General features: G+C 43.2%; 1 protein-coding gene across 1 annotated transcript; it reads right to left on the minus strand.

Annotated features, from left to right (window-relative positions):
- Positions 1–540: 540 nt before the first annotated feature.
- Positions 541–11,361, minus strand: LOC306912861 (delta-type opioid receptor-like; the record flags this gene model as incomplete). The annotated part of the gene is made up of 3 exons (XM_079489316.1): positions 11,330–11,361; positions 1,534–1,886; positions 541–1,076 (listed from the first exon to the last, which is right to left on the minus strand). Exons 1-3 carry the CDS (start codon positions 11,344–11,346, stop codon positions 541–543), a joined length of 906 nt encoding a protein of 301 aa, XP_079345442.1. The 5' UTR covers positions 11,347–11,361.
- Between the last annotated feature and the right edge of the window lie 3,821 nt (positions 11,362–15,182).

Raw genomic sequence — 15,182 nt, forward strand, 5'->3', positions numbered from 1 at the left:
AGTGTAAGTGTAAGTGCCAAAAAGACTATATCACACTTTGTCTCAAATGCCAATAGCTTTCCAATTTTGCAGTCTTGAAACAGCAGAATTTGCTCCCACATTGCTGGATTTGACCAGTCCTAAAATCAAGCATCCTCTTTTATTTGTGCTATGACATGAAAATGGCAAAATTACAATTAATAAATTAAAGGGTTGCAAATTTGCAATGAATCCATCCCATGTCTCTATGATTTATGTCACATATTTCTGTAACAGGTATGTGATGTATACATGTATTTGGTAATCTGAACAAACAAAATTGATTGTAATATTTACACAATTTATACAGTACCATTCCCATAAATATGAGGCCAGGTTGTCCTGTCCTCGAAACGGATTTAACTTCCCTCTGTCATCCCTCATCAAATTTTAACTATAGAGTCAAAATACGGTAACATTATACTGTTGAGTCTACATTGCTGATGATGTGACTTGGGTTAAGCCCAGGTCATTTGAATCTTCCTTTCCAATGTGGGAGATGGACGAGAGCTCCATTGCTAGTCATGCAGGCTTGCTAGTCCTGTCTGGATTCTCCAGAGGAACAGGGGCCTCCCTGACTGTGCTCCGAGTCTTGTTGTTCCCCGAACTCCTGCTGCCGGCTCCCTTTAACTTTGCGGGGAGGCAGAAGTCTTTGAAGCAGCGCTTGAAGTTCTCGTCCAAGTAGGCATAGAGGACGGGATTGAGGCTGCTGTTCGTGTAGCCCAGGGCCACGCAGAAGAAGTACACCGCCATGACGCCTATGGTCTCGGGCACCGCCACCAGGGCCTTGACCAGGATGAAGATGTGAATGGGCGTCCAGCACACCACGAACACGGCCACCACCACCGACACCAGCCGCGTGATTCGACGCAGGTTGCGGTCCTTTTCCCTGGAGCCGGACAGCATGCGCACGCTCTTCAGCCTCAGCACCATCAAGGTGTAGCACACTGTGATAATCAGCACTGGCACCACGAAGGCGAAAACAAACACGCAGACCTTCATCAGCGTGTCCCAGTAGACATACGGCTCCGGAAACTGCAAGGCACACTCCGTCGTACCTACAGGGGGGTGGTGGGACAGGAAGGAGAGAAGGGAGGAGGAAATACACCCACACTTTTAGCACAGAACTACTTCATCATCAGCTAAACAACACTCTCAACTGTCCATTTGTCTGTCACTGTGAGCAACAGAACAGCTAATGTGTGCTCTTTGAATGGAACATCTTGCTCTTGACTCTGCTTTTCACAGCATGTATTCAGGGAAAAACATAATGCACGTACCTCAAAAGGAAACAGGTGGAATACATTTCCATTAATTTTTGCAGAGATGCAGCTCTCACTGGCTCAAAACCTTTTAATAAATGTATGCCTGTCACTCCTTCCATTCTGACGATGCCTGATTTGCAGCTGACCTACGAGCTCGCCATGCAACACCAGTGCACAATTTAAGCACAAATCAGGCTTTAGAGATTCTTTCCACGGAAGAGGGTGAAGGTAGAAAGAAGCTTTCTCTCACCATTGTTGGTCTGGGTGCCACCCAGGATGAGAGCTGGTATCCCTGCAGCCGAGGACAGAATCCAGATGCATACATTGATCATCTTGGCTTTCATCGGGGTGCGAAAGTCTAGGGCTTTCACTGGATGGCACACGGCCACGTAGCGGTCCACACTCATCATGGTGAGAGTGAAGATGCTGGTGAACATGTTGTAGTAGTCTATGGAAATGAACACTTTGCACACCACCTCGCCAAAGGGCCACGTGTTCAGCAGGTAGTCGGTGCTCTGGAAAGGCATCGTTGTGGTGACGAGGGCGTCGGCGAGAGCCAGGTTGAATATGTAAATGTTGGTGGCCGTCTTCATCTTTGTGTACCTGTTAAAGTACCAGGTAGGTCACGGACTCACAGCCAATAATAGAAAATAATAATGGAAAATACAATGTTGCATGAATGAGAAGAAAACAGAAACATGACGAGCACATTTGCCCAAGTGTAACACCTCAAACATTTCCATAACTACTTAATGGTAATGGGATAATTAACCACATCAAGGTCCGCAAAATATCATGCTGTTATAGGCCCATTAAGCAGTGAAGTTATGGGGATTAATTAGACCATGGATCATTTATTAAAATATGGCTCATTCTCAGACAACTGCTAGCTTGAAACGTGTTGGTTGTTCTGTCCGTGGAGAGGTAAATGAACTGTGAAAAGGACATTTACTTTTTTCTCACTTTCATCATTCTGAAAGTAAACCGTGGATAATAATTTCAGTTCAGTTCAGTTCAACTCACTTCAGTTTACCTTATTTTTCAGAGTTCTAGAAACATGCTGTTATATGCTGAGCAATATTTAGTGCTGACAACTGTTTCATATTGCTATAATATGAATGTATAATTCAGCCACCCCTATATATTTTACTGACCAGGGTCCCCCAGCTATACCTGTACTCTATCTGTAGACTCACTTCTTTTGACTAATGTTCGCCTATTATGAAATGCCAAGAATTGTGACGCCATAGGGTTCATGTGGTTAAGTAAAAGATTAATGCAAATTCCTTTCCTCAGATGATGTGTAAAAGGCAATCTAACTGTGGCAAAAAAGCATAACCATAGAGACAATATTGCATGCTGAAGAGACCACTATATTTTCTCAACTTTGATTGATTGATTGATTGAAAAATGTATTAACAGTTTGCAGAATTGCAGTACATTTCAAGCACAAACTCAATACAAAGACTGTTAACTGTGAGTGGACGACCCAATTAAGCATTACACTTGTTTACAAGCGGGTCCACCTTGTTCAATTCATCAAAACATTTAGAGACGTACAAATAGACACTTCTATATAGTCAAAGAACAAAACAGGAATTCATCATAAGGGAGGTAAAAAGGGAAGAGAAAAATATACAGTGAGGAGAAAAGGGGGTGGGCGGTGGGGCCCGGGGGGGGGATTCAGATTTTACGGAGGCCAGTTTCGAATTGCAGCCGTCCGTAGGTGCCCTTTGAGAGCGGTTTTGAAGGAGTCAAGGGATTCGCATGTCTTTCATCTAATGCAATTCATGAGCAAATCCTAGAACCAAGGCAAAAATAAGTCACTCCTTTTTCCCTGAAGAAGACCTCCTAGGTCGAAACGTTGGATTCTTGTCAATACATATACAGCATCGTGGCTACGAGTGTGCGGCCTTTTTCTCATTTTAAAAAATAAGTCACTCACCATACAGCCCATAGTTAGATAATATGAGTAATTGCTATTTTAGACTTCTATGTCAATCGTCCTTGCTAATGGATCCATTAAGCATGTGCCTATTTAGCTTTATTTTTTTTTATTAGCCTATTTTATCTAAATATTTAGGCAAGTAATGGGTCGCACTCAGAGTGTCAGTGACTATATATACTATATCCGCCTGGGTGACAGCAGACTATGGGCGAGCGCTGGAGCTTTGGAATGGGGGGTCAGATCAACATATGGAATGAATTCTGTACTGGCCATATATGGAGCGTGTCTTGAGTGTAGAGGGTTTGATGAGGGCCGGGTTGTTGAAAACTCTAGTTTTCACCGGCTGCCGGGTGTGGCTGCACTAATAACTTTGGGGCAGGCCCATCTAGATTTTGAATGGACAGGTATCAGTCAAAAGGGAGACATCGAAGAGGAAGGATGGATGGGGAAGGTCCAACATATGGACATATGTTGAGATCTAAGGGTTTGAGATTTGAGGTCAGATGTAGAGTTGCTCCATATATGGGCTTAATTGCGACAGCAGGTAGCATTTACTATGACATTACTTGACATTACTATATCCATCCCTGATGATGTCACGAGATCTGGGCTCCATATATGGGGGCTTTCCCATGTATGGGGATTTTGAGTGATACACTGACGGACAAAAGCGTAAGATTTCATAGTCAATGCGACCTGCAGTCGCAATAACAATCACATCCCCTAAATTATAGCTATTCAGAATCACCCATTTATTTTCAGTCAACATCCTCCAGCCTCTTCCCTCATGTCAATCGCAATATCCCAAACTATACTGCAACATATTTGTAGAATATATAGCGGTGATATTTTTGAGTTGTAGTACGGTGGTATGGCATTATAGTAGAGGTGGGGAAATAAATTGGCCTGAGGCTGACAGGATTGTGCAATCAATTTGATTTGAGGTAATTGTCATTTCACAAGACATCATGGGAGATTTGTTTCTCATGCACGTCATAAATAACATTGAATGAAATGCAAGCGATTCATCAGCACGGTGAACCACTGCTGATTTGAAATGGTTTTAATCTTAGTTCAGGGGGTGTTTGTTGTTGCAAATTATACAGTCACTGCGACAGAAGTTGTCCCATAATATTTTGGTACAAAAAGTTCATCCACATAGCCTATGCATCTGGATACAAGAAGAGTGGGCACTAAGGAAGAGTGGGCACCTAAATGTACAATTGGCTATTTTGTCCAACATGTTAAAAAATAAAACATTTGAAAAAAGTAACGTAAAGTATACATGATTCAACATGCATGGTAGATCATTATGACTTAAATTCATCCTTCAACTTCTTGTTTATGCCCCAAAATGATTGGAAATACAGGTTTTCTAGAAATTTGAAAATACTAGACCATAATTGTCAAATGTACAAGCCTGTTCTAATCATGTATACTTTACATTATTTAAAAAACATGCACGCACGTACACACGTCCTGTCATGCACGTTGCAGAACCACAGCGAACACATACCCGCTCATAAACAGTTGCAAAACACATGCACGCACGTATGCACACACACACACACACACACACACACACACACACACACACACACACACACACACACACACACACACACACACACACACGCACACGCACGCACGCATGTGACTGCATGCCTGATGCTGTGAGTATAATGAGACTCTCTCCCATCTATACTCATTTCACTGCAGGGTGACACCGCAGATACAGCCTTATTTACTCTGGAAAGAAATGTTTATGACCATGTGTTTCATAATGACGCACACACGTGCAAAAGGATAACGCACACGCACACACACACGCGCACACACACAGGGAGAACAAGCAAACAACACACAGAAAGGCCCTTTTCGCCAACCCCACCTAGGGTGGAGAAGAGAACACATGCCCAGCGCCCACAGCACCCGGCAGGAATCGAATCCGGGACCTTCTAGCTGTGAGGCTACAGCGGAGTTCTCTCTGTCTAACAGTGACCGACCGTCATAGCTTGGGGGACTGTAACCATGGCAATGATAGGTCCCATATAGCTCGCACTGTGCGGTGGGATATTAGGTTATAAAATGGAAAAGCGCAGCTTGAGTTTGGGAAAAGTGCAAGATATCTTTCCGTGTCAGTGTCTGCACAAGTAATGATGTAATGGGCATATACAACTTCAGATCAATTGCTGAACCCTCAAGGAGAGAAAGGGATTTAGATAGAAGGACAGACTTAGTTTCTTATTAGTTTATTGTACTGATTATTGATTAACATTTTGGACAAAATAGCCAATTTTACATGGAGGTGTCCATTCTGCCTGTTACCATGCATCATATACCCAATGGGAACCCATCCTGGATTCAAGCACATTATCCTCACATCATTACTAGATTTGTTTACGTCAGCATTACTAATGACTCATGAGTACCTATAGTAGCATTATGCCCCTTTTTCTGAGGCTTCACTCACACCTTTCGATCTAGCATACAACATTGGTGCATGCTAGATGTAAACAATCTTGAATTCGAAACTGGCCCCTGTAAAATCGGAATCCCTCAAACACGGACGCAAGGACAACACAAGAGACGTTCGCGGCCACACAGCCAACTCAAGGTATGGCCACTGAGCCGACTTGGGGACCCAACGCAAGGACAACACAAGAGACGGTCACGGCCACACAGCCAACTCAAGGTATGGCCACTGAGCCGACTTGGGGACCCAACGCAAGGACAACACAAGAGACGGTCACGGCCACACAGCCAACTCAAGGTACGGCCACGGAGCCGACTTGGGGACCCAACGCAGCTCCTCCAAGGAAAACAAACAAATAAACGGAGCTGAACGTGAATCCCCCACACCGCCCACCCCTTTTTTCCCTCACTGTATATGTTTCTTTTCCCTTTTTACCTCCATTATGATGAATTCCTGTTCTGTTCTTTGTCTATATAGAAGTGTCTATTTGTACGTCTCTAAATGTTTTTGATTAATTGAACATGGTGGACCCTATTGGAAACAAGTGTAATGCTTAATTGGGTCGTCCACTCACAGTTAACAGCCTTTGTATTGAGTTTGTGCTTGAAATGTACTGTAATTCTGCAAACTGTTAATAAATATTTCAATCAATCAATCAATCAATCAATCAATGTATTTCCAATGGAAGTCACATGGTTTGACACAACATTTGTGTTGTACGGCTTTCGGCTGTGTTTCGACTGCCCCCCTCCCCCTCATACAACAAAAATGTTGTGTCAAACCATGTGACTTTCATTGGAAATGCATTGCGAGCTTGCATCAGTAAACAAGTCTCATGCATCAGCTATACATCAATCTGTTGTGCACGTGTGAGTCAGGCCTTTGTCTGAACTGCATGCCCAATAGGTTTGCATGCCTGCCTTCCACAACATTACTACTGAAGAAGACCAGATGGAAAATGCCTGTACGATGATATATGACAGTGGTTTTCAACCCTTTTCACATCAAGGTCCGTTATTTATTTGGCATTTGAGCCACATACCCCATTTAGAGATTGAGGGCCCTATTAAGCAAGTGGAATCTAATTACATATAATTTTACAGTTTTTAAGACGTGGGGGCGGGTGCAATGTCATATTACAATTATGGGCCAGGTAAGAAGCGCTTTCGACACCCCGTGGTGTGAGCAAAACGGCCTTGAATTAGTCATGGGAGTGTTTAAGGGAGTTTTGAGGCTTACCCAATGAACATGTCCGTACTATTCTCTTTACGACACCAGCTGATGATGCGCCCTTTTCGGCAAGTGGTATTACATTTCTGCAGACTGGCACCATAGACATGACATGACTTTGTCACATTTGGGTTAATTATTCATATTGCACTGCATGCTGTCACCTTTATGCCTCCAAAGAACAGATCCACAAGCTGTCACAGCCATGATGTGCATAGCTTGTAGGCCTATGTCTCTATTTTGTTAAGTAACTTGCAGTTTTCATTGGAAAGTCATTACAGCGGCGCAGCCATATGCTAAGGGAGGGAGATATACGCACATCGTCACTTAATTTGTTTCTGTTCTAAGCATGAAAAACAGCTGTAAAAATCTTTATTCTAGTTCATTTGATTCATAAATGAATAACTAAGACTTTGAAATGGCACCTACCTATACCTTTCAGATCGGAATGGAACTGCGAGTAGATACGCAGCATTGGCTGGCAAATTGGCAATCCATGCGTAATGTTCCCAGAATCGTCTAACCCCCGAACATACAAGTTCGTTTGATATTGTTTAATTCGATAAAAATAGAACCATGTACCATACAGCGAATGAAAGCAAGATTCCTAAGGAATATGGGGATTTTTACATTTTAAAAAACGGTTGAGAAATGAGAGAACCATGAGTGTTTATAATATCAAATATTATAAGAATAATATGAAAGACAAACGGGCTGTGAAGAGCTCAGCTCACCATCCCGACAAGGAGGAAATATAGCCTATAGTGCATGCGTATATGCACTGACTGTTGCACACACGCTCTTTATTTGTTTCTATTGAAAAACACCAGTAAAATAACGTTTATTTTATTTTATTTCATTCGAGTCACGACGAAGGAATGAGTTGAAATGCCATACGTGCGCCATGCGTATTGCTGCGGCCCCAATGTTATGGTCTTCGCTCGTAGCATATTATTGAAGAAGAATTGAGTCGGGTGTGATACAGCGTATGAAAGCAAACCTCCCAATGAGTATGGAGATGTTTTAATTTCTAAAAAAGGTTGAGAAATGAGCGATATATGACCCTTTATAATCTCAACGAGAAAGCCAGAAAACTCGCTGTTGCCATGTGTCATAGAAACAAGTAAATAGGTCTATAAACATACTCCCAAAAGAATCGCATATAACAGGGGTCTACAACCTATTTTAAATGAAGTGCCATGTTTTTATTTTCTAGATAGTGAGTCTGCCATATCAAGATTCCTTTTAATGACACCACATTAAAATTTCCAGCATATTTTGATTGTCCACAAATATAAAGTTCTTCCTTCTTTTTACATATTTTCTTGCACATTGTTAGAATGATCATTATAAATATATATCCCCCTGCAGTCAGAGTTCATTGTTTTAATGAATGAATGTGATGCATTGTGAGCTGGTAGATCTGCTATTTTCAAAAGTAATCTTTGAAAAAAGTGACAATTGTGGAATATTTTTGAAAAATGTTATTGAAACATTTAAAAACACAAATCTGTCATGGGGGTCACTGGCTTAGTTGGGCAAATGCATTAATCTGGGGGTCCTTGACATGGGAATGTCGCTGTGTGAGGATCACTGGTTTAAACAACATTAGGAGAAAAGCCCAAATAAGCACTTTAGAAACAAGAAAAGCAACCACAACTACCAATATTTACAAGCATCTTTGCAGAAAAAGAAGCCGCTTATAATAAACAGACATGGCAACACTCCAGCAGCACTCCAGAGCCGCTCAAGTGTAAAATGAAACAGTGCTTTTTGCTTTTAAGACGTGGTCAGACCCAGGCGGAATCGGTATGCGCTGAGTGTTTTTAGGTCAAGGGGCTTAATAGCAAATTAGCGCAAAGCGAAAATAATTAACATATGGACACTCCCCCAATGCTAAATTATGCAGGAACGTGGTATTCCATATGAGTGAGCGCTCACCACGGCTTCCATAATACGAAAAGGCGCAGAGCGAGGGCGAAATCTGTATTACCGCATGGGTTTTTCGTCTTGCTTAATAGGGCTCTTAGCCTCTCAGACCAAAGACTTAGAATATTTTAGTGTCGTTGGATATAGGATTTTGTCCATGCTGTATTGATGTGGTACCATATAGAATATCAATCATTCTACATTCTCTAATTGTGAAGTAGGGGTCCATTTGGTTTCATTTTACACTCTCAAGAGTTAAAGATCTAATAAGGGTCCATTTGGTTTCATTTTACACTCTCAAGAGTTAAAGATCTAATAAGGGTCCATTTGGTTTCATTTTACACTCTCAAGAGTTAAAGATCTAATAAGGTTCCATTTGGTTTCATTTTACACTCTCAAGAGTTAAAGATCTAATAAGGGTCCATTTGGTTTCATTTTACACTCTCAAGAGTTAAAGTTCTAATAAGGGTCCATTTGGTTACCAACTCTCCATCAGCTGAGGACCACTGGTTGAAAACCACTGATATAAGATATAAATATGAAGCTGGCTTGAAAGAAATATACCTTCTGTTGGAGCGTGTTCATCTCACAACCCACGGCAGGATTAGGCTACAGTACTATTCTAGTGCAACAGATCCTGGCTGCCCCACTCACCATTGTGTGGTTCAAATAAAGATCACACTTGTGTGAAATGAGGGGTGCCCACTGTGGATCCCACAGTAATATCATTATTACATTATTACGTGACGTCACTGCTTAAAGCCAACATTAAAAGTCCATAGACTTGGCCGCCCCTCAAAAATCTCACTTGTGAGGCCCACTGTGGCTGCAACATGACGTCACTGCTTAACTCCATTATTGCCCGCTAGGTGGTAGCATAAGACGGTCGCCGCTTTCATATGGAGTATACGGTTGTCTACGAACATGTATGTAGTTAGCACCTTATAGTACCCTAGCCTAGGGTTTTTTGAGTGGTGTAAACCACTCCTACAACTGGCTTTGTTAGTTTACGTGTCTGTCCGTACCAAAAAAATCACACCTGTGTGAACTGAGTGGTGTAAGGTCTTATATAGACTGATCAGCTGTGGTCTGACGTAATGTCTGACGTAATGAAATCACACCCGTGTGAACTGGGTGACCATAGCAACCGTGCTCATTTTTTGTGCACAGACAGACAGACAGACAGACTAACAAAGCCAGTTGTAGGAGTGGTTTACACCACTCAAAAAATGAGCATGGTTGCTATGGTCACCCAGTTCACCCGGGTGTGATTTCAGCTTTGTTAGTTTACGTGTCTGTTCGTACCAAAAAATGAGCATGGTTGCTATGGTGACCCAGTTCACCCGGGTGTGATTTTATTACGTCAGACATTACGTCAGACCACAGTTGATCAGTCTATATAAGACCTTACACCACTCAGTTCACACGGGTGTGATTTTTTTTTATATAGTTAAAATAGCCAATCTACAAGCTCACAATGTGTCGATGGAGATCGGCTAGTTGAACTATTCAAAAATGTTTTTCAAAATAGTAAAAAAGGCAAAGTAGTATAGGGATAAGGGGTTTAGCATGGACGAAAATGGAGCCCTTTGTCTATAGCACACATGGGCAACTGGCAGCCCGGGGGCCACATGCGGCCCCCACCTTTACTTAATGTGGCCCTTAGGTTAATATCAGAATATACTGACATACAGTATAACATGACCCGCTTTAATTACTTCAGTCTATATTAGTATAGCTTAATGGTTAGTATTCAAATGTTATTGACTTTTTTATGTCCAATGTGTCCAATTTGTGTTTAAGTTCATAAAGTTAACATAAGTATAACTACCGGTAAATGCATTTGAAATTAAATAAAAAAATATAGCTAAAAAATAATTCAGAACGCGTCGCACTCGGCTATTTTTGCTACAACATTATATGCACTGTGGCCCCTCTAGAGTGAGTATGGAAATATAGTGGCCCTCTCCATCGTCAAAGTTGCCCACCCCTGGTCTATAGCATTGGTTCTCAAAGTGGGGTCCGGTGACCCCTAGGGGTCCATGGGGGTTTATCCGGGGGTCTCCAGCAAAAGTACTACTTTATACTTTTTGGCAATTAAAAAATAGCAGATCCACAAACTCATAGCGCGTCACTTTGTGCTGCGCTATATATGCTTTTACCTGCTATTTTGGAAACATCGTGAAAATGTGTGCACATCTTTGAATATATATTGTTGTTGTTGTTGTTGTTGTTTTTTAAGCGAAACATGTTTAACTCAAATCTTTGCTTCTGGGGGCCCTGGAACAAAATAGCCTACATATTTTGGGGTCGTCCTTGACATGAAAAAGTTTGAGAACCATGCACTGATCTATAGTCTATCCTTTTTAAGTCAACAATTAACTCTAGCCTATACACAGTAAGTCAATGCCTATAATCCAACATTAAAATATGCAACTGTGTGGACTGTGGACAGAACCTTACCTGATGATAACATACATGACGAGGCAGTTTCCCAACAAGCCCACAACAAACACCACGGAGTAGACCGCTGTGATGATGATGGGGATGATGGGAGAGATGGGCTCCTGGTCCCAGCTCTCCTCATCCTGCGTCAAACTGTGGTTTTCTGAATATCCTCCAGACAGCAAAGAAGTAGAATTCACCATCAGACAATCGTCTGCTAGCGTCGAGAGGCACAGCTCTTCTTTGAGCATTTCAGCCGACGTGCTTTCCATTTTGGCACCACCTGTATCAAATTGTTAAAATAAAATGTAGCTATTTACGCGTTTGAAAGGGAAGATTGGAGAGGGTCAGAGAGGGATAAAAGTTTAAACATATTAAAAATAGTATAGTAGCCGACTATGTAATGGCTATTAATTGGTTGTAACGAAAACAGGCGGCATATAATGAATACAAAATAAATAAATAAAAGACAGACAGACAAAATGCATACAGTTCACCTGACCTATAGCCTATATCTCGATCTGAAAAAAGTAGCCTTTGTGGACTACAGCAATACGCACATTCTCACTTCGTAACAATTTCAAGATCGTAGCTATAGTTGGACACTCACCCCAAGCTGCTATAGCGCTCCAAAAATGTAACAACTGCAGGCTATAATTCACCAACTTTACCACAAAATGTGGATGGCTGTTATTTCTGTGCCTTGGATCTAATAATGTTGGTCAGAGGCTCAGAGCGCATCCAAGTTTGGGGATGGTATGATCTGACAGAGAGTAGCGAGCGAGCGGAGGCTTCGTGGATACAGTGCGCACTGATACCCCCCCCCCCCCCTCCACGCGCGCGCGCACACACACACGCGCATACGCACACGCGCGCGCACACACACACACACACACGGAGCAACTCATGACATCAGACAGACATAAAGCAAAGGCGATATCCACTAATAAGGTAAAAGACTGCTCGTCAAAATCTAGGCTATATAGCCTATACGTTGTGTTAAAGTCGGAGTTCTCCTCATTAAAACTGAAATTTGCCTATATAACATGTGTCTCATTTTTAGATAATTCTGTCGAGATTAGTGTTATGAATTATGAATGATTATGTGACTGACCTTTATCTGATTGACCCATTAGTCTACACATACGGTAGCCTGAACAAAAAATAAATCCTCTCATCCGGAGTTCCGGACGGAGTCCATACAGCAGAGCATGAGATATTCAGCCTCAATTATTAATTGATGGATGATCATGGATGACAGTCGACTTAGGGTATATGTGTCTGTCTGTCTGTCTGTCTGGAATGGCAGGCTAATTCATCACCTTCTTCTTCTGTCTTCTGTCTGTGAATGATCCATCAAATCAAACATAGATTGATTGGTCACTGGCTTCATTTACATCAGGTGCTGCACAAGTGTGTTAATTAGTGGGTAGGCCAATACCAGTAAATCTGCACTGTCCCTGTCTGTATCGGGTGCTCTCTGTCTGTCTGTCTGTCTGTCTGTCTGTCTGCCTGCGTGCGTGCGTGCGTGCGTGCGTGCGTGCGTGCGTGCGTGCATGCGTGTGTGTGCACTGAGCCTGATGACACTATATCTCAGTGTCTTTCTCTTTCTCCCTCCCTACACTTCTCTTCTCACCTGTTTCTCTCATCTAGCTCGCCCTCTCTCCATTCTCCACCCCCTCTCACTCCCCCTCACTTTCCCTTTCCCCCTTTCATTCTCTCTCTCATTCTCTCACTCTCTCATATCTCTTGTCCGAAGTCACACAACCGAGACCATTGCCTTGCGTTTAATTTGCATTGACCTATCAATTTGTGCTGACATCAGGCATATGTATATGTTGTTGCTCTAGAAAACTACCAACATGTGGTGGATCCGTGGAGCTAATGAGGTTACAAAGAGTTCTCATTTGGATCCATGCTCTCGTCTTTAATTCGTCTAATTGGAGAAGAGAGAGAGAGTGCAAATGAAAAGTCACAGGTCACTGTTGCAGAAACGGACCATTAACAAGACAAGTTTGTAACTCTTAATGAAGGATGAAAATAGGCTCAGGTCATTTGGGTTCTGCTGAACCAACAGCAAATAATGTAAAGTCATCCCTCAAGTCATCCCACACCGTCCGTCACACCCCACGTCTCCATGTATGGTCATCCCACACCGTCCGTCACACCCCACGTCTCCATGTATGGTCATGCCTCAAGTCAGCCCACACCGTCCGTCCATCACCCCACGTCTCCATGTATGGTCATGCCTCAAGTCATCCCACACCGTCCGTCCATCACCCCACGTCTCCATGTATGGTCATGCCTCAAGTCAGCCCACACCGTCCGTCCATCACCCCGTGTCTCCATGTATGGTCATGCCTCAAGTCATCCCACACCGTCCGTCCATCACCCCACGTCTCCATGTATGGTCATGCCTCAAGTCATCCCACACCGTCCGTCCATCACCCCACGTCTCCATGTATGGTCATCCCTCAAGTCATCCCACACCGTCCGTCCATCACCCCACGTCTCCATGTATGGTCATCCCTCAAGTCATCCCACACCGTCCGTCCATCACCCCACGTCTCCATGTATGGTCATCCCTCAAGTCATCCCACACCGTCCGTCCATCACCCCACGTCTCCATGTATGGTCATCCCTCAAGTCATCCCACACCGTCCGTCCATCACCCCACGTCTCCATGTATGGTCATCCCTCAAGTCATCCCACACCGTCCGTCCATCACCCCACGTCTCCATGTATGGTCATCCCTCAAGTCATCCCACCGTCCGTCCATCACCCCACGTCTCCATGTATGGTCATGCCTCGTGACATCCCACACCGTCAGTCCATCGCCCCACGTCTCCATGTATGGTCATGCCTCGTGACATCCCACACCGTCTGTCCATCACCCCACGTCTCCATGTATGGTCATGCCTCGTGACATCACGTGACATCATCAGGGATGTCATCAATATTAAGCCCATATATGGGAATACCCATAAGATACCTGATGTCATCAATATTGGCCAGCAACTCTACATCTGACCTCAAACCCTTAGATCTCCATATAATGGAGCTGGCCTATATGTTCTGACATTCCATATGTTGATCCTTCCCCATCCATCCTTCCTCTTCGATGTCTCCCTTTTGACTGATACCGGTCCATTGAAACTCTAGACGGGCCCGGCCCAAAGTTATTAGTGCAGCCACGCCCGGCAGCCGGCAAAAACTAGACTTATCAACAGGCCCGAAAATTAAGGCCCGGCCCTACCTGGGCCTTCATCAAATCTTGTACCCTCAAGATCTCCATATATGGAGCTGACCTGTTCTGACATTCCATATGTTAATCTGACCTTATCAAACCCTGTACACTCAAGACACGCTCCATACAGTATATGGCCAGTACAGAGTTCATTCCATATGTTGATCTGACCCCCCATGCAAAAGCGCCAGCGCTCGCTCAGCAGTCTGCTGTCACCCTGCAGGCGGATACGTGCACGCTTCTCGCCCTCAGGGAGTCTTAGTGGTAATATAGGACAATAATAGTCAAACAAGTGTAACAGTAGTCATTTAATGTTTATTTGATTTGATATGAAGTTCATCGAAATAGTCATTGACAACATTACCGGTATGTATCATTTTATTTATTAATTATTTTTATCCCACGATTTTGCAACCCATTTTTTCACTGTCAATAATATCAAATGCAATCCTGGGCTCTCTACACCCCCTCCACCAACCTGGGGAGAGCAATAGACTGACCTCATGCTTCCTTCAATGCATGAGCGTCCAAGCTGCTTCTTTTCACCTGACAGAGGGGAGTTTCCCCAGCTGGACATAACGCGTGGAAGGAACACATTCACATGTTCCAACCAGTTCCATTCTG

This window comes from Electrona antarctica (genome assembly GCF_951216825.1).
Source record: "Electrona antarctica genome assembly, chromosome: 20".
Lineage (NCBI taxonomy): Eukaryota > Metazoa > Chordata > Actinopteri > Myctophiformes > Myctophidae > Electrona > Electrona antarctica.